This window comes from Amia ocellicauda, chromosome 18 (genome assembly GCF_036373705.1).
Source record: "Amia ocellicauda isolate fAmiCal2 chromosome 18, fAmiCal2.hap1, whole genome shotgun sequence".
In the NCBI taxonomy this organism is placed as follows: Eukaryota; Metazoa; Chordata; class Actinopteri; order Amiiformes; family Amiidae; genus Amia; species Amia ocellicauda.
Genome location: NC_089867.1, coordinates 15,980,056 through 16,004,401, shown reverse-complemented (window position 1 = coordinate 16,004,401; position 24,346 = coordinate 15,980,056). Strand labels below are relative to the sequence as shown.

The window sequence follows — 24,346 nt, the reverse complement described above, 5'->3', positions numbered from 1 at the left end:
AAGTGTGGGAGTCGGTTGTAATTCCAGTTTAACATCTTATTCCTTCAAAACAGATATGAACGGGCAACTACAACACCCTGCCCCCAGCGAGGGTCCAGCGCTGTGCCATCCAGGCAGGGCGCCGGACTGAGCAGGGGAGCTGTCCAGGGTGCTGTCTCCTAACCGCTCAGGGCTGGGAGGTGGTGTAAAGAAAGACACAGTCCTGCAAGGGAGGATTGCACAAACACACACATTTCGGGGAGCCAGCACACAAGTCTCATACAGACCCATTCATTCCCACAAACTCCAGCACATTTGTCTATTGCTCAGCTCCAGCACTAATCGTTCTTTATATACAGTACTGTGGAGTTAAAGGGTTAGGAAGATGAAAGATGGCTGCTTCTAGGGAGCAGAAAGGTGGGTGTGTATGTGGCTGTGTTTCTGCGTGTGCATGTGTGTGTGTGTGTGTGTGTGTGTGTGTGTGTGTGTGTGTGTGTACTAGACAGAGGGCGACATGTGTGTCCAAGCCATGCACAGAGCTGCAGAGAGAGAGCGTGCAAGCGAGCGACAGTGAGCGCGAGGGGCGAGGGACCGGTACAGAGCAGGAACACACAGGGACCACTTCTTTAATGTTAAAAAGTTTTATTTCAACAACTGTCTGATTTTTTTTATTTTTTATTCTGTATTCCCAAAAAAGTACAAAAAAAACGAAATACATCAAAGGATTAGAAATCACATCAATGAAAACGAAGACACATTGTGTTTTTTTTTTTATATCAATCCAAGCATTTTTCCATATATTTATACATACTCACTGAATTAGTCAAACAAACATCGAAACCTCTCAGTATCTTTTCTCAGTTTTCTTTTTTTTCTTAAATCGTTTTTTCTTTTTGTTTTATATAAAATACACCAACGCATGCCGTTATTGAGAAGGCGGGGGAGGGTGTGGGGCAGAGCTGGGGGAGAAGACAGAGCGGGGGGGGGCAGTTGTCGAGAGTTTCTGGTGTGGCGTGGTGGGGCAGTGGCGCCGGTGTGTGGTAGCGTGTGGTATTACATCATGTTGTTCTGCAGCGAGTTTACCTCGGCCGAGTCGTCGCTGCTGGCCTTGTTATTCTCGTGTTTGGGTGTCAGCGAGTTCTGGATGTTGAGAGGCTCCTCGTCCTTGGGGGGTGGGGCCTTTACAGGGTCCTCCAACTTGTTCTGGGCATTCGGGTCATCCTGTGAAACAACACCCCCATTAGCCCTGACCGACACCCTCCCCCAGCCCCCACCCACCACCCACACTATTCTGGTAATCCCCGACAGACCCGAAGGGAGGGGGAAGTCTCTTTCTCTTTACTACAAGAGAGGATTCACTGGAATCCTTTGGGATCTTCTTCACATGATCAGGGACCTCTCTCTTATAGACTGCCACTGAGAGGGCCTGTGGCTCGCCTGGAGAGCAGCAGTGTGTGGACGGGCCCGTGTGTAGGGGTTGTGGGGTGTGGTGTGGGGGGGGGCGGGGGCAGGCAGAGGTACAGTGGGGTGTGTGCTGGTGGGGCAGTGTGCAGTGACCGGACTGAGGAGAGTAGTGTGTAGTGCAAGGGTTTCAGTGTTCAGTGTGACGGTTCAGTGTACAGTGTACAGTGTGAGGGTTTAGTATTCAGTGTACAGTGTGCAGTGCGAGGGTTTAGTGTTCAGTGTACAATGTACAGTGTGAGGGTTCAGTGTCCAGTGTGTAGTGTTTACTGTGAGGGTTCAGTGTGCAGTGTGAGGTTTTAGTGTTCAGTGTGCAGAAGTGTGCAACGTACAGTGTGCAGTTTGAGGGTTCAGTGTGCAATGTGAGTGTTCAGTGTACAGTGGTCGATGTATAGAGTGAGTTTTAAGTGCACAGTGTGCAGTTTCAGGGTTCAGTGTGAGGATTGAGTGTTCAGTGTGAGGATTGAGTGTTTGCAGTGTTCAGTATTCAGTGCTGCGCGTAACGCTAACCCTGACAGCACCTGGCGATCCAGCTATAGAAACACACTGGAGGCAGTGGTTCTCCTCTGATCCAGGGCCTCCTTTAGCCTCACTCTGTCACAGCTCTTTAATTGACCCATGATGGCAGGGCTGAAACAGGTCCCTCCTGTTGATGTGACTGTGCTATATAACCTGGAGCAGCCTTATCACTGCGCTCAGGGGCACTCGTTCTCCATCTCAGGTGCCGCTAAGGGTTGCAATCTCAAGCAGCGTACGCACAGCTCAGTGCATCGGACTTGTGAAACATGGACCTTTGACCCATTTCAATCAGTCAGGCAGAAATAATCCAATCCAATAGAAAGATCTAGCTAAATCGGCGTGTCACCAGAGGCGCTTCACTCGCATCACCTGACTGCACTTGAAAAACCTGCATACAGTTTCCAGGGACAGCTGCCACCTGACCTCCTAACCAATGGGACTCCCTGCAGAGGAGCACATGGGCTAATCCCACTCTCAAATTAAACTGGATCCTCCCACATCCTCCCTCCTCTGTCTTTGTGGGTTAGCAGTAGGGACAGACTTAAGGTCTTTGCTGTTCGGAGAGCAGGACGGTGCAGAAGCCCCCTCCCCGAACACACACATGCAGACATGCAGACATGCACCCCCCACCCCCTACACACACAGCCGGCCTCTGCCACCGTCCTGCCCCCCGTCTGTCTCCCTACTGCTGGACAACTCTCTACTGGACCGCTGTGGTTCTGTTCAGTCAGAAATCAGCAGAACTCAGAGACAGTTTTCTTACGTGTGAAGAGCATTACAGTTCAGTTATATAACAGGCTAATAAGTCCCTCAAGTTGCTAATGGGCAGCACATTTTTCATTGTTTTCCCATAAAACAAAAACAACAATAAGATGTGTCAGTGGAAACTTCTGTTTTGTAATTAGCTGAGGAAAATGCATCCAGTCGTTATTCATTCCAGCCGATGCAATGTGCATTCTCTGCATGCACTGCCAGTGTGTGGAGCCTCGGGAGAGAGTGTGTAGATGTGTTGTGTTGTGTTGTGTTGTGTTGTGTGTGAGGCCGGGTACCATGTGAGTGCCAACCACCATCAGACTGGCAAGGGCATTTTACTCTCACTCTCACTGGTATTCTGGTTCTGGGTTACTGGCTGGGTTCCTGTGAGGCTGCACTGGGGCTATTGCTGGGTACTGGTCACTCTCTATTAAGGATCAACAGGGTTCAGCTCAGTGAGTGCAAACAGCTGTCCTGGTGAGGACGCTGTTTCTGTGGCTCCTTACCTGGCAGTCTGGCTCCTCTTTGGTCTTACATTCCCAGGTGTATCTGCTCATGGTTTTCTATGGGTTTGGGAGAGGCACAGTCCTCAGAGATTAGCACATCCTCACAGAGAGAGACAGAGAGGAAGAGAGGGGTGCAGGGCCCAGGGGAGAGGTGTGCGACGGGGAGAGTCACAGCCACGGTCACAGGCTCTCTGCTCACCCGCTCGGGCACTCGTGGGGCTGCCACTCAACTCCACCAAGGGGCAGTACACGGCGGAGGACACAGTGATTGCATCACCCTCGTATTCTCATGTCAGATTGTGCTGAGGTGCATCTTCAGCATAGCAGTGGTTTACCTACACTTTGGCAAGATCCTGTGAGGTGAGTCTAGACCCTAGTAGCATGCAGCTATCTGTCTGAGACTGTTCTAGAAGAGTCATTACTTGGACTTTCCAATATGACTCTGACGAAGCCATACTGTGAGAGAGTTCTGACACATGAGCATCAGGAGAGACCCTCAGTTCTCCTGAATTGAAAACCCTTATCTGGGGCTCACACTCTCCATCCTGGGGCATTGGGACAGAGTCCTGCTGGAAGAGGACTCAGAAGAGGGTCAGAGGGGCCTCTCTTGTCCGCCTAGATCTGGAGGTCAGGGGTCAACACTGATGAGGAGCAGGAGACTGCTCCCCCGGGGGACATGCCTCCACACAACCTACTCTGAGGATGAGGGAGATGCGATCGTGGTGACCGAAGGAGGCGGACGCAGTGTCTCTGTCCAGCACAATGCTTTGATCCCAGTGCTTAGCAGCGTCTGTGACTTTCCAGTCATACGCTGGTGCATGCACTGAGATCCTAGCCAATCCCAGCAGTGCCTGTGAGTCACCTGACCAGCAGGCAGTCAAGGGCTGTGGATTGGGTGTTGTGCAGCAGAGGGTTCACAGGGACCTCACAGTAGCGGCAGCAGTTTCCTAGACTATGACTGCAGTTCTCCTCTCACCATGGAAAGCTTCACTGTGTTCTTATAGTGTCTTTGCTGTAGTAGGTGCATTTCTGGTACACTGCCCCTGCAGGCCAGTGCTTGTAAGTGCATGTGTTGATTTTTACTGGAGGGATGCTGTGTTTGTGAGCTTGTTAGTTAGTTTGTTTGTGTGTTTGTGTTGGTCAGCTGTCCTGCACACCCCTGATTGGGTTGTTAGTCAGAGTGCGGTCGGAGCTCCAACACATTCTGGTCTGGACCGGTCAGTGACAGGTCTCACCGTAACTCACACAGACACTGCAGATTAGACCTGGATTAGCAATTTCATAAATCACTAACGAACGTGCTTCAGCACACAACATTTTGCAAAAGTGACAATGCATAAATGGACAACGCTATGGGGACTCAGATTATAATATTATCAGGGACCTAGCCCTGAGACCAGCTTAATCAGACCTGCAAGATCTGCATACATGAACACAGGCCCTGACTGACTGATTGGTCAGAGCTCAAAGTCAGTGTCTGTCACTAGTGTGAGGGGTGGCACTGGGCCGGTCCTGACAGTGTGGTACCAGAGCTGATAGGAGCTCCAGCTACAGGGAAAGTGTTAGCAGTGTGTGGGGCTGGCAGGGTTAGACTGTCTGTTCTCTCAGAGCTACTGCTTCTCAGATGTTTATCCTGACAGGCTATCCTCACAGAGGGGTAGGTAAATAACACCCCCACCCGATAACACACAATCCCACTCTACATCCATTCCCCACCGTGAACCAGGATAAACGTGTGAAACAGACAGACAGACATACGCAGACAGACAGTTAGTGACTGAGCGACAGACAAGCTGCAGCGCCTTGCATGACCACCAGGGGACACATGCGAGCAACAGAGCATGCAATGTTGGACCTGTGCAAAGGTGATGGGGGGTGAGAGGGGCACTCGGGGACAGGCCAGCGGTGCGCCAGGCTGGACTTCAAGATCAAACCTGCCTCCAACAGAGGGACTGGATACGCTTGCTCTCTCTCATTTGAGAGAAGCTGTTGAGCACTATCCAAATTCTGTGGCTGACACTACTGCACATAGGCAGAACCCATGCCAGGGGACTTTAGACACTGAGATTCATTCTAAGACTGCAAATTGGGATGTCTGTTATAGAGCTACTGCTCCCATCTCAACACTGGGGCATTGGATCACTGAGCAAGACAGATTCACTGCTTTAGTCTGCCCACTGTGCTTAGAAATTGAGATCCAGGCTGGGGCAGTGAGTTGATAAGAGTGCCGCCCTGTCCCAAGCTGGCCTGTCCCGGTGAGACCCCCATGAGAGCACGCGCAGACCATGCAGAGGGGAGAGAGACGAGAAGGACGTTACCTGACAGATAATGTTATCATAGTAAGCCAAAGCACGGGCATGAGGGAGGTTAGGTGGGGTGTCGCAAAGTTTCCTTACATTTGGGTGGGAGCCCTCAGCGATGGTCGACAGCGAGAAATTATCATTGTGCTGCTCCGAGGGAGGGCGGTACTTACTGCTGAGAGACAGACAGACAGGGGGAGAGGGGGAGACAAGAGGAGGAGAGAGAGCGAGAGACAGGGAAAGTGAGGGGGGAGAGAGGGAAACGGTTATGGGAGAGGAGAGAATGCAGTAATAGAGGGAGAGGGGGGATGAGAGGGAGAGAACAGCAGGATTGGAAAAATGAAGGAAAAGGGAAGAGGAGGAAGGACAGGACATTAGATGCAGAGAGGGTGGGGATGATGACAGATGACAGAGAGTGGGTGAGAGGGGATACAGACAGAGAGAGACAAAGAGAAAAGCGAGAAAAGTGTTAGTGCCAGTCCAGTTCTTCTCAGTACAGACAGGGAGTTGCTGGGATGCTGGGGGCCACAGTCAGCCGCACTGCCACACTCATCTGCAGGGCCGTTCGGAGAGGAGAGGTGAGTCTCTACTGTAAACTGCATAGCGCCCCCTGCAGGAACCCCCAGCACACTGCAGCATGCTGTGAACGGGCAGTGCGGAAGATCTCCGTGCGCCTGGATCTGACAGGCAAACATTTATCTACTGCTAGGGTCTGCTAGGGAAGGTGGGTTTAGTAAGCAGATAGCGCACGTGCCAGCTAGCATCTCGGCAGCCCCCCAGAGTGTGCCCCCAGCTCTGCTGTTGGGACGGGCACAGCTGCACTGAAGCAGGAAGGGCTGAGTGACCTGTGTGCTGAGCACCAGAGCAACTGTGGGACGCTGGGACATTTCTAAACACCTCTCTAACACCTCTCTGTGTTTTCCCATTATATAAGGATGGAGATTTGCGATGAATTGCTACACAGGCGGCAGACACACACCCATGCAGCACGTCGAGCCCTGCACCGCTGTGTTTCATTTCATTAGCGGCACACCGGGGATTTATTGACAGCAGCGCCCTCACCCTCACTGCACCCCACTGTGCTGGGGGAGTGAATGGGTTTAATGGCGATGTGCACTCCGTTCAGCGGCATCGAATAATGCGTTCTGCCATTTCGATCGCTGCGTGTTCAGTATGGCGGAGGCAATTATCTATGGCAGATGGAGCTGTGGGCGGGAGATGTATTCATGAGCTTTCTCCTGCAGCAGTCTCCTGATCCACACACACACACGCACACACACACACACACACACAGCACCACTCTCTCCATGCTCTGGCTGACAGTTACGGGTGGTGCTGCTGTGACAGGCTGCAGCGCGGCAGATGCCAGCCCTCCTGCCTGCCACTTCCCTACTGTCTCTACACTGTTCTCCCTGCTTCTGTGTTTTATCTACTAATTCTGGGCTTCTCAGAAGATACATAAGGGGTTAATATTGCTCGCGCTCTTTCTAAGCTCTGTGCTGTGTACTGCCCCTTTAAATGCCTTCCCCTTCCCCCCCGGGCTGCACAGCTGTATGTAGGTCGCCCCCCCCCTCCCCTGCCACCCCCCCGCCACTGTCCCACTTTCCAGCTGAGGCGCTGACATCACACACTGCTCTACACTGAGCACGCTCACTGTCAGGCTGCTGTGTGTGCGGAGAGAGGAAAAGAGAGAGAGAGAGAGAGAGAGAGAGAGAGAGACAGAGACAGAGACAGAGACAGAGACAGACAAAGACAGAGGGGGAGAGCTGTCCTTTCTTTCTTTCTTCCTTTCTTTCTCTCTGTCTCTCCCATACTGCAGCCCCAGCCCTGGCCACAGACACAGCGCTCACTCACACTCACACATAGGCCAATTGGCTCCCTCTCTGCATTTCTCCCCCTCTCCCTCATTCTTTATCCTCTCTTTCCTGGCTTCCTTGTTCTTTTTTTATCTGTTTCTCTCTCTCTCTCTCTCTCTCTCTCTGTTTCCCTTCCCCCTTTCTGCTCTTGGCTCCCCCTCTCTCTCTCCTCTGTGTCTCTCTCTCTCTCTGTTACTCCGGCAGTGTGTTAATGTGCTTCCGTGTCCATTCTGTTACTGTGAGTGCACTAGCGCTGCCCATTTCTCTCCCTCCTTAACTGGGCTCCCTCGTTATTTGCATCTCTCTCCCTGTCTCTTCAGCAAGGCCATCCATCCATCCATTTATTCATTCATTAATTCACTCACTCATTTATTCATTCAGTTTTTAAGTGAGTGTTCTTCTCAGCGCTGGCTGTTCTTCTTTATGACTAATACAACTTTATCTTCTATTGACTTATCATCCTCCAGCTCCCACTCTTTCTACTTCTCACTTATTCCTTTTTATTCCCTCTCCTATTTTTCCCTGTCGTGCTTCTCATTATCCCCTCCTCCCCTTCTCTCCTCTGTCCCTTCACAACTTTCCCATCTCCCGCCCTCTATTTCTTCTCTCCTCTCATCCCCAACTCTCTCCCTCTCTTTCCTCTCTCCCGTCTCCTCCCAGGCGTGGCTCCCCCACAGCGCAGTCCCGCAGTGCAGTCGCAGCTCACCTGCGTTTGCGCAGCTTGCTGTTCTCGGTCTTGAGCAGGTGCAGCTTCTTGGCGAAGAAGACTGTGATCATGAAGAGCAGCAGCACCATGAGGGCGGCCGCTCCCACCGCCAGGCACAGCACCTGGAACTCCGTCACCACCGACTCACAGCGGGACCCCTTGTGCCAGATATAGTCCTGCACGTTACACCTGGGCGATGGGGAGAGGGAGGGAGAAGGGAGAGAGAGAGCAGAGGGAAGGAGAGGTGGAAGAGAAAAGGGGGGGAAGAGTATTACATCCCTGACAGATCATTTTATACTCAACACAGAAGCAAGCATTTCAAAACTCTCTTTGTAGTTCTAGTACAAATACTTCAGCAGACAAAAACAGGAAACTGAAAATAGCAACAGGGAGGAAAAAGAAAAGAAAGAAATGTGAACCCTTTCATGGGGTGAAAAAATGGAGACATCTGATTGTTTGCTTCATCTGTCTATTTTTATCTTGACAAAACACCCCAAAGCTGAACCTCACTCACGAGTCTCGTATCACATGACAGCCCAGCGTGCAGCTTTCATTGGGAACACAACACCAGCCTGTCCTCCAGACACGTACGCAGTTACACCTGATGCCCTGAAAGCCGGAGCCAGAGAGAACGGCCCGAGCATAGTATCTCTCTGAAGAACGCTCTCACGGACCAGACTGTTTCTTTATGAAGGGTTGATCCCCTAATGGTTCCAGGAGTAGTTGGCGGTGGTGACAGTGATGAGAGTTACTGCGTGTCTGAAGCGGTAAATTGCCTGATGTTTATTAATGCTGTGAGCTGACATCACGTCTCCGCACAGAGAGTGCGGCGCTCCACGGTTGTTTGTGACTCAGGGCTCAGTGCGGGACAGTGTGATGTGTGTGTTGCTCAGCGCTGAATCAGCGCTGTGGGAAGACTGGCCGGCCGGGTCCAGCACACACTGAGAGACTCTCTGCCCTGCTGGTGCCAGCGTTGGTGTGAAGGACAGAGCGCCGGTAGCACTGAGGGTGCTGAGAGGGCTGGGTGTGGAGGGCACATAAAATATGGTTGTCTGTAGTAGACAGAGCAGTGATGCTTACCCCTGGTCCTGACCCACCTCCCAGTTTTTATTCCACCTGAGCTCTGAGAGACTTCACTGAATCCATTAGTGTCTCTATGGGTCTAAATTACCACTGTGTCCATTGTGTACAGAGAAGGGGTTGGAAGTTTCTTGAGGGGGAAGCAGTGCATAAGAGAAAGGACAGGAGAGGAGAGGAGAGCAGAGAAGGGCAGAGAAAAGGCTGGCAGAGGAGAAAGTTGGGGCCGGTGTTTCCCCACCATGCAGAGAAGAAGATTACTTTAATTGGAAAAAAGAAATGACCTTGAAGCAAAACACACTGAGCTGCTCCACGGAGATAAAGATAAAAAAACAAACATAAAAGGCTTCTGAAAACAAAGGGCTCTATTTATTTATATATTTCTGAAGGGGTAAAATTAAATACATCTGAAAAACATCTCCTGGGAACGCAGCCCTCTGTCAGTCAGAGCGGAGGAAGGTCTAAACTCTCCAAGAGCCTCTGTCAGTGAGGAGTAGAGGGAGTCTGTACATCAGCGTCTCTTTGTCTCTGTGTCTCTTCATCTGTCTGGGGGTTCTGCAAGAGTGAGATCTACTGCAGTAATAGTGAGTGTGCAGTAACTTTTGGGATGCAGACAGAGTAAGGTGTCTTTGTGAACCATGCAGAAGAAAAGTAACAAAAGAGCAAAGTGACCCTGCAGGTTTGACACAGCAGGCTGTCACTGTCAAGCCGGCATCGTGCTGGCAGGCAGCCCAGGGCCGGGCAGATTGCTACATGCCCAGGTCTGTGTGGCAGCGGAAGGGCAGTGTGGGGAGGTATCCTCTCTGGGAGATTATGGGCCACGTCTGGAATCATGATCGGGACAGATGGTCCCATCAGAGGAGGGGGAGGGTGGCAGTGGGGGAGGGGCACTGTGCCAGACTGGGCAAGGCAGCAACGGCACACACTGCACAGGAATGGCCCTGTCGATCCTGCCGCGCCACACTGCCTCTCAGAGAGTCTGCTATTGCTTCAGATACCCGCAAAACATAAGGAAAAACATGCTTTTCAAATCTCCCCTTTAAATGCAATTCTACCTTGACGTGCAGGTAAGGGCTCAGGGTTTATGATGAGAGATAAACACAGGGAATACAGCTCAGCACCGAGGGAGTAAAGGGACAGCCCCAATGATGGCGCAGAGTCAGGAGTGGTAACAGGCCCAGAGAGGCGCTGGGCTGACAGTAAGTGGATTGTGGTTGCAGTAAAGGAGGATTAGGAATGGCTTAATCAACTCCTTTACTGAGAATAGTGAATTATCGCAAGCTGGCCAAGGGTGGCACAGAACAGTGAAGTGTTGGCAGCAATATTGCTCTCTGGTGTCAGCCTCCCACCCCGCCCTGAGTCCTCGGCCCTCTCTGAAGGGGCTGCTGCTCGGCTCTCTCTGTCACTGCAGGGATTATGACGGCAGTCTGTCATTCACCCTTTCCCATTAAACCTGATTAGACTGTTCTTTCTTACGTTAATTACAATACTGTGACACTGCAGTGTTGTTTAGTGGGGAGGTTGTTGATTTATTGTCAATGTTTTCCCTGCGCAGTGATTCAGGGGGCCACTTTTTGACCTGAGAGACACTGACACTCACTGTGTCACAACATTCAGAGGACTGGAGTGACAATGAGGTGTGACGACGAGGTGCAGCTCTGTGGGACTGACTGACTGGCACACTGACTGGCTGATGGACACATTGACTGACTGACTGTCTTGACTGACCCAGGGTGACCATGTGGCCTGGAGTTTCTGCTTCTCTCTAGGTTCACAGAGACAGTGAGGGCTGGGAAAGCTGGATTGTAACAACACTGCACAACCAGAACCTCAATAATTAGAACAAGCTGTTCTCCTCTGAAACCATAAACACACACACACTGACCTTATCACACATTTACATCGAAGCACTCACATACAGACACACACTCACACTGACACACAGCCCCAGTCTGGCTGACATAACTGTCTTCCCAAGCTGGCAGACACTACAGAGCTTTTTTTTCTTTTCTTTTTTTCCAATCTATAACAAAGAGGAAAAAACAAGAGCAGTTTGAACCTTCTTGTTTTGTAGAAAAGGAAAAAAAACAGGAAAAGAGCCCATCCAAAAGCAAAAGGCATCCAACAATAACAAAATAAATATATATATATATAAAAAATGATAATAATAACCTAACGAATGGGATTTCATGACAAGGCTCATCAATTATCTTGTCAAGTTGTCACCAGTTCTGTTACAAAAGAAAGAATGAAAGAATGCCTGTTTAACCCTCTCAGTGCCAGTGACTGTTAATGGGAGAGCGCCTGGAGCCCTGCACAGGAAATGGTAATGGCCTGTAACTGAAATGCAATTATTTTTGGGGGGACATCAGGACAAGGACAAGGGAGGGGAGGGAGCTGAGCAAGAAGGACAGTAGTGGTGGTTGGAGAGGGTACGTCCTCAGTTCCCATCCAGACTGCCATGGCCACAGTGGACACAGAGAGTCAGTGAGAGGCTGAAAGAGGGCTGCTGGCACAGGACTGCATTAACCAACACTGACGAGTTTATGTGGAAATGTGCTGTGGAGGCAAGAAGCTGCCAAAGAGGGCTGACGTTTGGTACTCAATCTGCAGATTGCACAAGGGACTGTGGGATGCTCTGTTAAAGTCATCACGAGCAAAACTATGGAGAACTACACAACTACTAATTTGGAAATATAGAAGGACAGCACAGCACACCCCTCCCCCCCCCCCAACACGGGAACGTTAAAAAAAAGATACCATGGCGCCAGGGCCACTGTGCTGTAACCCTGCCATTTAAACAGCACAGAGGGAACTACACACATGTTTCTCACATCTGCAAGTAACACAAACAGCTGTGTGCAGTCACAGTGCAGGCTGAGCGGTAGACTCGTGCCCGGGCCTCCGGGCGGGAGGGAGCTGGTTCTGGGAGTGACAGAGAGGGGGAACGGCAACAAGTGGACGCCTCCAAAGCTGTTCCACACTGCGGCGGTGGAAAAGATGAGTAATATAGCAACGGACACTCCTCCCCCTCCTCAACACACACACTCACTCTATCGTCTTTCCATCCTGTCTGTCTGTACTCCCCCCCTTTCTGTCTCTCTTTTTCTGGACCTGATCCATTCAACCTCCGTCTTAGGCTGTTCTCGTTGTCTCCCTTTCTCTCTCTCTCACTCTGTATCTGTCCTCTCAGGTTCCCTCTCTTCCTGTTATCCCTTCTTTTCTCTCTCTCTCTTCACTCCCTCTCTCTCTGTCCTCCCTCCTCCCCCGACAAATGTCTTCAGTCAGTGCAGCGTGTCCAGGTTGCCTGATTCCTGTGTTTCCTGCTGCCGAATTCCTCACCCGGCGTCTCACTGGGGCCGACCATCTGTGTATCCCAGCAGCACAGGCCTTGTGTTTCTCATCAGCGTTGAGAGAAAACAGCCACCCAAGCGCCTGCTCCCAGCCTCGTTCATCGGCCGAGCGTTCATAAAAAACAACCTGTTCGCCTGCAGTGTCATTTTGCAGCTGAATTTATCTGCTGTGGCAGGAGAGCGCTATGGATTAGAATGGTATTTACCTTCAAGACAGCTGCCAGTGACCTTTGGAATAATGCCTAGTAACACAAGTGCTTCAGAATCAAACTTCCACCATCATTATTATTAATACGAGTTGTAGCAGCAGCAGTAGCTGTATTGCTCCAACCTCTGTCTCTGTGTATCTGGGGTTGAAGGGCTGACCTATGGACACACACTCAACCCCAGGTCCCTCTGTCTTCTGCGTTTCACACAAAGGGGACAGAGCCCCAGCTGTGGCTCAGATGTACCTGTGAGGGGCTTCCCCATTGTGCAGTACAGTAGAGTAGTCTCAAGTACCAGTGCTGACAGTAGCATGGTGTACTGAGACCAGACTCTTTTCTTATTTGGCTTCAGATTTCATAACGTGGCTTAGTAACTGCTCTGCTCTGGATCAGCAAGCTGTTTCCAGTTTGCTTGGAAAGTACAAAAGCTAAGCAGTGAAGTCATCAAAAGGGAGAGACAGGAGCACGGCATTTATCTAAACCCAGCCCACACCCAACCCCCGGCATGTGAACACAGAGCAGAGACCGACACAGGCAAGCTCTCTCGGTATTTACACAGCGAGATGCTCCGAGAAAGATGACCCTTCAAACTGTTTGTCTTTTTATCGCTGAACTTGAGCGTGGCTTCTTTGGAGAAAGCCCTGCCAGGAACACACACAGAAACATGTGAACAGACAGTTTCACCCCTCCTCAGCAGCAACCCCTGGAGCGAACCAGCTCACCACTTCAGAACCAAAAGCTAGCTCTGCACAAACACAAATTGAAAACATCACGTGGAGGGTGGACTGTATTGTCAATTTGCACCGTTTTGTGCAGACAGAACCCTCTGGCTGTGCTTTGTGTTCATCGCACCCTGTAAGATGACAGGTCGGTGGCAGGGGCAGAATGTAACGCAATAAGACAGACCACGCTCACCCACACAATCAACAACTGGTCTCAGATCAGGCGTGCTCTTACCTGCAGAATACCCCGGTGCCCTCCACCAGGTAGCACTGGCCTCCGTTGAAGCAGTAGCTGGGGAAGAAGTCGCAGTGAGAGCGGCAGGAGGCGTTGTGCCGGATGTACCCCGGGCGGCACTCTGTCTCGTTGGAAAACTCTGCCGTGCCTGGTGCCAAAGGGGGGGGCTCCTCGTCCTGGGTACCGCTGAGCAGAACAAGAACTTCCTCGGGGGTCAGCATACTGGTGGGGGGCGAGGAGGTGAGACGAGGGTCGTTCTCGTCCATCAGGTCGGCGGTGGTGAACTGGTCCTCGTCGGGGTACACCTCGGTGGTGGAGTAGCTGTCCTCGTAGGGCGTGAGGTAGTCGTAGCCATCGGGCAGCGTCCAGGCCGTGGGCTGGCCCTGCAGCTCGTGGGCGGCTGGCTCGGGAGAGGGTGGGGGTAGCTTGTGGGCACGGACAGAGGGGTCGTAGTAATCCACGGTCAGCACGTCGGGGGGAGGCAGGGAGGGGGGGTGCGCAGGGGAGGCAGATTGGGGCTGCTGGGCGAGCTCCTTGTCACTGCTCTGCCAGGGGGGGTCAGTGTGCCATGGACGCTCTTCCTGCTGCTGCCCCTTGTCGTCCGGCCGCACCTCGGAGTTGGGCAGTGTGCCGCCTGCTGGCACCACCTCCATCACGTGGTCCTTCTCTGCCGAGTCGGGGCTGATCTCTGTCACGCCCATCGTCGCCGTGCCCCCACCCTGGCTCAGGGGGGCAGTCGTGGAGCTCTCCCCCAGCACCCCCACCGCTCCCTCCCCACTGCCCAGCTCCTCCCTATTCTCTCTGGGCAGCCGCGCAGCCCTCAGGCCCAGGGCGAATGGCCAAGCAGAACCTGTGACTGGGGCTGCCTGCTCACCCACTCCAGCAGTGCCCTCATCGCCCTGGCACCCCAAGCACGGAGAGGAGCCATTGGTTTTGTCGTCTGACTGAGTGGCGTTGCTCCCCAGGGAGTTTCCTGCAACAGAGAGACATGCAGGTTAACTACAGGGTTCACAATTTGCAACTAATATCTTAACACATTTTCATCACAGAGTATCACTTGTCCAGCTATTCCTAACCCTCTCTTGAAGGACCCGGAGCCCTGGTCCTGGAGAAGTTAAAAAAATAAGAAACAGATTCACTGCTCCTCTCTTGGTACTGTTTAAAGGGTTTCATGTATTGGTCTTAATTAAATGCAAAACCCTTATGAATAAAATGAGACACTTTCCATTTGATAGCATAACAAGGAAAAACTAATAAGGAGCTAAATGAATGCATAAACAGAACTGTCCAATCAGCCATTTGTAACTCCAAATAATCAAATAACTGCTTCCCACATCTATGTGAATTACTTATCAAACAATTACACTGTTAACAGGCAGTCCACTGGAATGCCATCAATACAATTTCACTGGAATGCCATCAATACAATTTCACTGGAATGCCATCAATAAAATCTAAATGAAAAGCCACTGAGGGGAACACGAGAGGGAAACGAGAAGAACTCTCCTGGCTCACATCTCTGCTCCTTCCTGCCAGAGCAGAGCGGAACCCACAGCACTGCAAAGGTTTTGGGCAAAGTCACCACATGAAAGATGATCGAAAGCAACAAAATCAAGATCTGAAATGAAAATCAGGAGCAGGTGCATTTCGGAATGAAAACACAAGATACATGGAGCAACTCCACTCACAATGGCTGGAGGAGATCAGCAGCCAAACAATAATGAAGACCTGTGGTTTGTGTTCCTTTTCTTATTGCTATGTAGGTCAGCCTTGAGTTGCTCTCCACTGCCCCCTATGGGCACTGAGCAGCACACAATGCACTGGGGCTCCAGTGAGGCGGGCATTGCAGTGACACATAGCGTTCTCAATCTATAACTTCATCAGCTGAGTTTGTGTTTAATAGCCTTGTACTTATTATCCTTTATATAACTAATCTTAAATGATATCTGTAGAGAACTGGCAAGCCATTGACAATGCTAGGCTTGCACACACAAAGTATTGCACCCAGTCTATTTCTGCAAGACTGGGTTGGTCTGAAATTGCTTTAGACAACAATCCAGAAGGAGGAACAAAGGAAGCCGGCCAGCCCTCGGCCCTGGGTTTATAATGTGTGCCCATGTGTGGCTGGTGATTTCTTCACAAAGCTGCTTTCAAGCCTGCGATTTAAGTATAATAATTTACTAATGTAGTATGATGGCAAGGAGTCGGATTAGGATTAGGATTAGGACCGGGGGGCGAGACTCAGGGTGGGTTTGCAACGATCCGGAACAAAGCAGCAGAATCTGTTATTTTATTGTCTTCCCTCAGCGAGACTGACAGGGCTGCGGCTGCTGTTAACATTGCTGTGGGGCAGGGTGGGGGGGTAGAAGTAAGACTTGCAGTTTTGAAGTCTCAATTACTATTTGCCTAACATAGCAGCTGCTGTTACCGATAATGGCATTATTGTGCTGACATACTATACTCATTATACCAGTGAGCATCTTCCTAGTTTCACTCTGATACAATCAAGTAATTAAGCAGTTGAGCAATTAAAAAAACTGTAGCGGCGGGTCATTGTTCTCTAAATCCCTTCACTCATCTCCAGACACACCCAGGGGTGAGGTGTCCTCCCTGGCACACTCGGCTCCCACACAGTGGCACATGGCTGTTTGACACTTGTGCTCTCAGTCCCCCGTCTCACGCCTGGCTGAGTGAGGCCAGGGACGGAGCTGTAGTGGACAGGCTCCAGGGGGGACTTTCTGGAGTGCGAGGATGACACAGCTGTAATGAGGGTGATTAGTCTTAATTCTGCCTTTGGTTGTTTGATCTGGAAATTGATTCTGTCACCATGTCCTTTTATGGAGAATTAAAAAGGCTTTTCCCAAAGGCAGAAGTTACAGAAAGCTGTGCTGCCTGGCCTCCCCACATTGACACTGAGGGTGTGCTGGTCCGGTGACTGACAGGGGGGATAAACAGACAGCGGATCCAGGGGTGAGGTTCGGGTCTCTGTGGACTGTAATCCAGCCCTGGCTGCAGGCTGTAACACCCTCCTCTGGGGAAGGGATGAGGGCAGTCCCACATTTAACTGAACAAATTGTCCTAATTTGCACTACAAGCACTGCTTATGGGTTTCACACAGATAACAACAGAGCTGGGAGGCATGTGCCTAACTAACCACCCTGGCCTCAGCAGGCTTCCCACTCCTCTAACCCCAGCCCCTCACTCCGCTTCAATAATCCTGCAGTGCAGCCCAGCGCACACCCTGTCTGCCTGCAGTGGTTTACAATCCCACACAGCGATGGCACAGACTTCTTCTGCAGAGCTGTACTGTGCGTGACAGAGCTACTGTACCAAAAAATGAAAACTAAAAAAGGATGTGAACAGAAACCAGCTGCTCCCTCCTTGCTCTCCCTCGTCCAGATCCACGTGGATACCCCCAGCCCCTCCGTCACTCCATCACTCGCACTGCTAAAGCTCCTGCTCCTTGACAGGTGAAAGTATTAACAGTAATTCTGATTTAACACACACACGCATTACCTGCATATACATCATCCCTGTAACACAGGGATCATCCACTGCCAGCTGAGCTGCATTAGTTAGGCTAGATGAGGAGGGAGGGAGTCTCTTCCCTGAGAGACACATAGACTCAGTACTGGTGCAACCCAATCATCAGTCCATCAGGCAAATACATCCACAGAATACTCAACTTCCATGGTGCTTTATAACCATCCCTTAAACTGAAATGCCATTGAAGTGAATGAAAAACCAAAACAATTCAAAACCAAAATGATCAAACCAAATCTTAAAATTCAAGTCCCTTCAGAGCGAGAAAGCCATAGTCCCCGAATATAAACTGTAATCTGGGCATCTTCTGTGGATCTCAGCCTCATCTCAGTGGTGCAGAACGAGCCACCCCCAGCCATCTGTGCAAAACCTCGTCTACCAGACAAGTATAGTTCTATAATTCAGTCCAAAACCTTCACCCGCAGGCACCCTGTGTCCAGTCCTCGCTGTGTCCCTTCGCAGCCCCGTGCAGAACCCACTGTGTGGACAGACTCCTTCTCCACACCATGGCACAGAGGAACAGACACCCCACACAGCTGGGTCTGAGGAGCCACGGCCACACTGCAGAGGACTGCTGCTGGCTGACTGGGAGCAGCCATGTGATTGCATGTGATGCAAGATGAATCCAATAATGCACAGGCCGTGAGACTGCCAGGCTGTGTTTACTCTGAGTGCTTCTGCATGTCTATGCCTGTTGTCCTCCAGGGAGGCTTTGGTAATTGGGCCTGTTTGCAGAGGATAGTGGTTTATAGTACTGATTAATATTGTATTAACAATATAATAACATTTCAAGTATTAATTGATTGACTGTAAATCCACATCCTCCATCAGCATGTTTGACAGGACCACAGCTGCGTGATCTCTGCCCTCCCCTTCTCCTTCCAGTTTCTCTCCTCACTCCCTCTCTCTGTAGGGAGCCCTCCAGCCCTCTCTACACTCTGCCCACGTAGTGCCATCGCTCCACTCTCTCACTGCCACACAAAGGAGGTCTATCTCAGTCATGGCCCTACACCTTCACATATAGTAATTTGCCCCTGAGTAAGGGTTTGGATTTGAGTTGGTGCTAGGGCTGTCTTCTGTGTCTTCTAGCTATTGTTCCAGCTGAGCTCTCTCTTGGGCAGTGTGTCTCAGTGAGCACAACAAATCAGTCAGTGCAAGTACAGTGCGAGCCAGTGCGGGAGAGAGGGAGGAGATAAAGGGTCTGTTGTGCTAACATCAGACAATAAGGTGGCATTTCATAACCCTTGCCAAGGAAACATCAAAACCTAACTCTCCTCTCTGAAGTTCTCACAAAGCCCAGCTATGCCTGTATTCTTATTGATGAAGCACAACCACTGGTTTCACTAATGACTAATGGACCCATGCCACTGGGACTGAAGATAGTCCTGGCGACAGGGCTTGGGCTTCTCCATGCCAAGTGTGTCCTCGGTCCGAGCTGTAATGAGGGAGACGAGGCCCTGCCAGCCACATTATATAAACAGCCTCTTTGGTGAAGGGGGTCTGTGAGTTCCCCATTGTCCTCGTAACCCTAGGGCTTTGTCAGAGACCCATTCCACCCAGGTCTGCACTCCACTGTGCTCTCCAGACAGCCGGCAGACGATAATGTTCAGTGACAGGCTGCTTTCAATTGGTCTCAATGACGGCAGCCCTGGCAGGACGCTGTGTTCAGTGCTGATTGCGCAGGGCTGGCGTGACAGGGCCACTCTGTGCTGTGAGGCAGAGGTGGGTGCTCAGAGACAGGGGACCTTGTTCAGCAGACTCAGACCCAAAGCAGTCCATACAGTGACACCCCACACCTCCCCTTCCTCTTACAGAAAGGGGAGAATGAATAGTTCCTCACTGGAAGTTCGTTAGTTCTGTATGAGGTCAGTTTAGAGTCTCCATGTGCAGATAGCTGAGTGAGGCATTGGTATGTGGGGGTGGTCTTGCTCTGGGGGGGGGGGGTCTCAATTGTGCAGTTCACAAAACAGTGCTGGGGAGCAGCCTGAACGCCCACCCACCCAACCCACACAGTCCCAGCACAACAAACTAAATAACAAACCTTACATTTCATCTTGTGTTTCTTCATCTGCCATTTTTGTGCTATTTATAATTATAATAATGGTCAGCACGAAAAACCAAGCTATCACCAAGAAGCTGTAGATCACAGACATGTTCACACTATCCCAGCCCAGGGGTCTCCTAAATCTGCATCCTGACACACTGATGGACAGTCAACAGCACCGGGCCACTGGGGTGCCTGCCAGGGAATTGATTATGATCGTGGTCTTCTGTGACAGTGAAGGACAGAGAGAGGCAGAGGCCAGAAAGGTTGGGTGACATGGTCCCATCTGAACCACTGAGGGAGTGGAGGCTTCTGGGCAAAGGGAATGGTATCCCTGCCTCCTAGTGTCTCCTATACTCTTGCACTCTCTACCACAGGCTGCCAGCCAGCACAGACTGTCTGCTCTCTCATCAGCGCAACCTCACAGCATCATCCTCTGGTCCACAGGGGGAGGGCAGGCAGCTGCTGTCCTTTGACCTCTCTCTGGGAAGGGACAGAGAGGCAGTGGCTATCATTCACTTTGCCACGGATGACAGGACACCCTGACAGCCGAGAGAGAGACTGATTGAGCGTAAAATCTACAGGGAGATGGAGTTCTTATAAATTGAACAAAGCAAAGCCACAGTCTCCCACAGAAGCAAAAACACAACAAAGGTAACTGAGAGATCCGGGCTCCATTAGCCCATCTACAAAACTGGCTGTGGCATGACAACATTTGAAACCTTAACAGAATCTGCTTTGGGTCTTTGTTATTTTACAGTGTTACACAGTGTTCTTTTTTAGAGTAATACTGGGTACATGTTTAGTGTGTCTGGGGCCTGGTGTGTGTGTGTGTATGTGTGTAGTTCTTCTCCCTACTACTCTGCACTCCCAGACAGAGAGAGCCCTGCTCCCCCTCAGCACCCAGAGATATCGAATTGAATACAGCCATACTTGTCCCAGGCACAGAGCACCCAAACAGACGAGTGGAAGAATCAGTACATCTCCAGCCTGCCTCTCTCAGACTGCGCTGCACAGTCCTATCCCAGCTCCTCACAGAGCCGGCACAGTGCCAGTCCAGCGCTGGACCCGGTCAGACAGCCCTGTGAGCTCTATCTCTCATGGCTCATTAACAGCTGCATTTAAAATGCCTAGTCTACTGAACACGAATGGCAGCTGTGTGGCAAAACTAGGGATACAATCAGAAGGCTTCAGGATGGGCCAAACATTTGAATGAATCAATCAAATAAAATAAAAAATGTATCTAAGGTTGAAGCAGGGTTAAACAAATCCTAAAAAGATACCATTGAAAAATAGATATAGTTTGTTTTCAAATGAAGGGTATGAATGCCCACTAAGGGTGATTATTACTATTATTTTGATGGAGACTTGCTTTGTAACCTGCTTCCTTCCCCTGTCTTATCACTCCTCCATTGTGGTGTTTCTCCCTACAGTCCACTGCACACACATGTCCAGTGCAGTCAGATTGCTCCATGCCTCGCCTCGCTGTAATGCACTGCTATGTAAGGCAACCACTAAAAAGCTTTACCAAAGCGGTCAACCAATCAAAAGACCAGATCGTTCCAACAGTGGACCATCAGAACCCATGCAGATTGACTTCATATGCAGAAGAGGCTTAAATGATCCAACACTTAGCGACCAAATGGTGCTGACACACTCCAGGGGCCTTCAGCTGTCTCAATCTGCCAACATCCACACAAGAAGAGAGCTCTGGTGGCACATCAGTAACCAAGGCTCTGAAACATTACACGTGACAGAAAGATCACAGGTCCCCTCCCAGCTGCCCCAGTGCATCCCACTGCCACACACAACACAGCCAGCGACCAGGGAAAGAGGCCAGGGGACAGAGCAAGCCTGACACTGGACTCTATGATGTTTCCTTCCATAGTCTTATGCTGACTGCACAGCCCTGGAGAGATCATACAGCAGACACACATCCTACAGTGGGATAGACATGGACACATTCACATCTAGTAGCCTGGCCTTGTGTATCTCAGGGTAGGGTTAGCAGAGGGCTGGTATTAATAACATACGGGAAGAATGCAGTGCTATGTGGTGGGGGTGAACAGACATACGTTTTAATATGGCAGGGCTCTATGCATGAATAAAATCGAACTCCTACACAACCCCCACACAAATACACACACAAACATACAGCTGCCATAGGAACGACAGGACTCAGCACTGAGGCAGGGCAGGGCTGATGGCAGGAGTGCAGCAATTATTGCGTGGGTGGGAGTGAGCTGCTGCCTGAGAGTGGGCGTGGGTGTGAGAGTGGGAGTGTGGGCAGTTTGTGATGAGGGACTATGGACTGTGGATGTTAAAATGATATGTCTATATATATATATATATATATATATATATATATATATATATATATATATGTATATATATATAATCAATCAATCAATCAATCAATCAATCCAACTGATGTGTTTAATCCAGGACCTGGTGCAAAAGCCTCACTGTGGTTTATTTATAACACACACTCAGCACTCTCCCTTTCTTTCTTTCTTTCTTTCTTTCTATTTTCTAACCGTGTTTCTCTGGAAGCAGATGCATCATTGTGCCCTGACACACAGCCCTTGACCAGCTCACTCTCTCTCCTGTTGCTGGGCGGCGATATGAAGGAATCCAGCTCTGCGCCGGTTGGATGAAGGCGCACCAACCCGGAGCGGCGCTTTGTCTGCTGGACGGAGCCGCTGCCTGAGCCGCTCAGCGGGGCACTATGCTGCCGGGGCACCGGGGCACAGACTCGATTGGGTCATACAATAACTCTATAATTACTCTTCGATCTGGACCGATGCACCCACCCGTGAACCCACACCCAGAGCCCCAAACCACAGCATCCACTCAGATGCCGCTCCTTTATCGACGGAGGTACATACATCTCATCCGCTCAGTCATTACAGACACATGAATCTGCACCTTCTTGTGCAAGACAATTGGGTTAGAACACATCTAAAACACACCCAACCTTTCCAAGATGTCGCCAACATGAACAACAACAACAACAAAAAAACCTATCAATTATCATCATCATCTTCATCATGTCAGAAGGTGTGCACGGAGCCTGTGCCCCTCTGGTGAATTCCCGGTGCAGTAGGAGTCCCTTTGCCCTGAGAGAGCCTGCCACTGTGCTCATGAATAATTCACACATCTAATCCCGCTTTTGTTGCGCTCCTGCATCGCTATGGATGCCAGCTGCAGTGGGGGGCTCCATCTGCCCCCCCAGCGCAGCGCCCTGTACCGGCACGCCAGCCAGGGAACAGGCTGCTATAATCTATTAGAAATTGCCCTCTTCCTATTTCATTCAGCATACACCCTTGAAGACTTCCATGACAGCCCCCTGTCCCTGTTACTGGAGGGGTGCGCTAATACAGTCACTGACCATCTGAGATGGACACTATCTTTACCTGGCAGTGCCACCTTAAAAGAAGGACCAAAACAAAAGATAACATCCCGGACATAATCTGAAAATCCCCGTACGGCGTTTAACCTACATCCCAACAGCATGTCCCTGCACTACCCTCCCAGTAACACCCTGCGCTGCCAGGCTGCAGAAAGCGTCCCCTATTCACAACGGCAGGCTCCCTGTGTGTGTGTGTGTGTGTGTGTGTGTGTGTGTGTGTGTGTATCTGTAAGAGGAATAAACAGCAGGCTCTTACCATGCACACACAAAGGAATCAAGTGCAGAAGGACACAAGTGGACAGCAGTATTGCTCTCCAGCAGCCACCACACAGCCCAGTCTGCGCGCCGTCCATGCTTGCATCCGCCGGTGCACCAAATGCAAAAGAAAAACTAAACTCGTTTCTTGAATCCTTTAAAGGTAATACAATGTATTTCTCGGCTAAGGTAGCGGGGGCATGAATATCCCAATTGGTATCTCCTGTAACGTTTCCCCCACGTTATAAAGCGTCTCCTCGGCGCTGCCCCATGGTCATCCCGGCGTGTGAGAAGACGTGTCCGCTCGCCTATTCGTGTCTGCGGGGTTTATTCCTCCAGTCTGAGTTCCCACGGTCCCATTGTCCAGCGCTCAGGCACACACAGACACACACCCGGCTCCGGTGTCCAGCGCCAGGACGGAGAGAGGGAGGGATGGAGGGATGGATGGAGGCGCAGCGCCGCTACAACAACCGCACCGAGGACACCTCCGCAGCCTGCGCTCTGTGCTGAGGACTGAGTGCCACAGACTGAGACAGAGAGGATGAGTCTGTCTCTCTCTCTCTCTCTCTCTCTCTCTCTCTCTCTCTCTCTCTCTCTCTCTCCTCCCAGCTTTTTTTTTTTATAAATTGCTATTCAATTTACTCTCTATGGAATCGCCCCCCATGCGCAGACTCCACAGTCCCGATTCCCACTCGATCGCTTTTTGAAAGCCGCCTCAGGGGGATGGGAGGGGGATGAGGGTGGTGGGGTGGGGGGTGTTTTTCAGTATCCTGCTGCTGTTTGTGTATGTGTGTGTCAGAGAGTGAGTGTGGTTGAGTGGTGTGAGTTGAGCTTGGGGGCGCGTTTAGACGTTAAAAGGAAAAATGTCTATCTATCTCTTAACTACATCCATGGGGATATATGGTGTGCAGGGCAATCATCACAATAATAACACATTTATATAACAAAGTCGTTTGCCGGATGAAGTTCTCGGAGCCACAACCTGCGGCTGTGGAGGAAGAGGTGCGATGGGCTGGGCCGGGCTGAGAGCTGGACATGCTAACATGGGGGAGGATGCGAGGCTGTGACAGGGGGGGGGGGTCACAATATAAAAGGAAGAAAAAAGGGAGGCCTTGGGGACTCCGGGTGCAGTGATGGATAGGAGGCAGGCAGCTGGAGGGGCCATGCACATTCCTGCACTCCACACCCCCGGGGAATCTGTGCTCAACAAGTGTCAAATACGCTGTGCTTAAGCAGGACTGATGTAGACACGCAAAATAATAATACATACATACATACATATACATAACCTACATTATAAATTGTAATGTATATCCCTACCTGGTGTCCAGATGCGGGGTTGCTGTATTGAACACACATATACAAAAAATAAATAAATAAATCACTAGAATACGAAAGGAAAATCAAAACAAAAACACG

At 50.7% G+C, this 24,346-nt stretch overlaps 1 protein-coding gene across 8 annotated transcripts; it reads right to left on the bottom strand.

Annotated features, from left to right (window-relative positions):
• Positions 1-601: 601 nt before the first annotated feature.
• Positions 602-23,584, bottom strand: LOC136713735 (chondroitin sulfate proteoglycan 5). Of its 8 annotated transcripts, none has more exons than XM_066690946.1 (6): positions 22,929-23,578; positions 13,674-14,646; positions 8,081-8,269; positions 5,615-5,693; positions 3,219-3,275; positions 602-1,200 (listed from the first exon to the last, which is right to left on the bottom strand). In XM_066690946.1, exons 1-6 carry the CDS (start codon positions 23,023-23,025, stop codon positions 1,033-1,035), a joined length of 1,563 nt encoding a protein of 520 aa, XP_066547043.1. In that variant the 5' UTR covers positions 23,026-23,578; the 3' UTR covers positions 602-1,032. The 8 variants fall into 8 exon arrangements, with proteins under 8 accessions (XP_066547043.1, XP_066547039.1, XP_066547044.1 ...); XM_066690942.1 differs by having other exon boundaries at positions 5,537-5,693; positions 22,929-23,528; XM_066690947.1 differs by having other exon boundaries at positions 5,615-5,690; positions 22,929-23,502.
• Between the last annotated feature and the right edge of the window lie 762 nt (positions 23,585-24,346).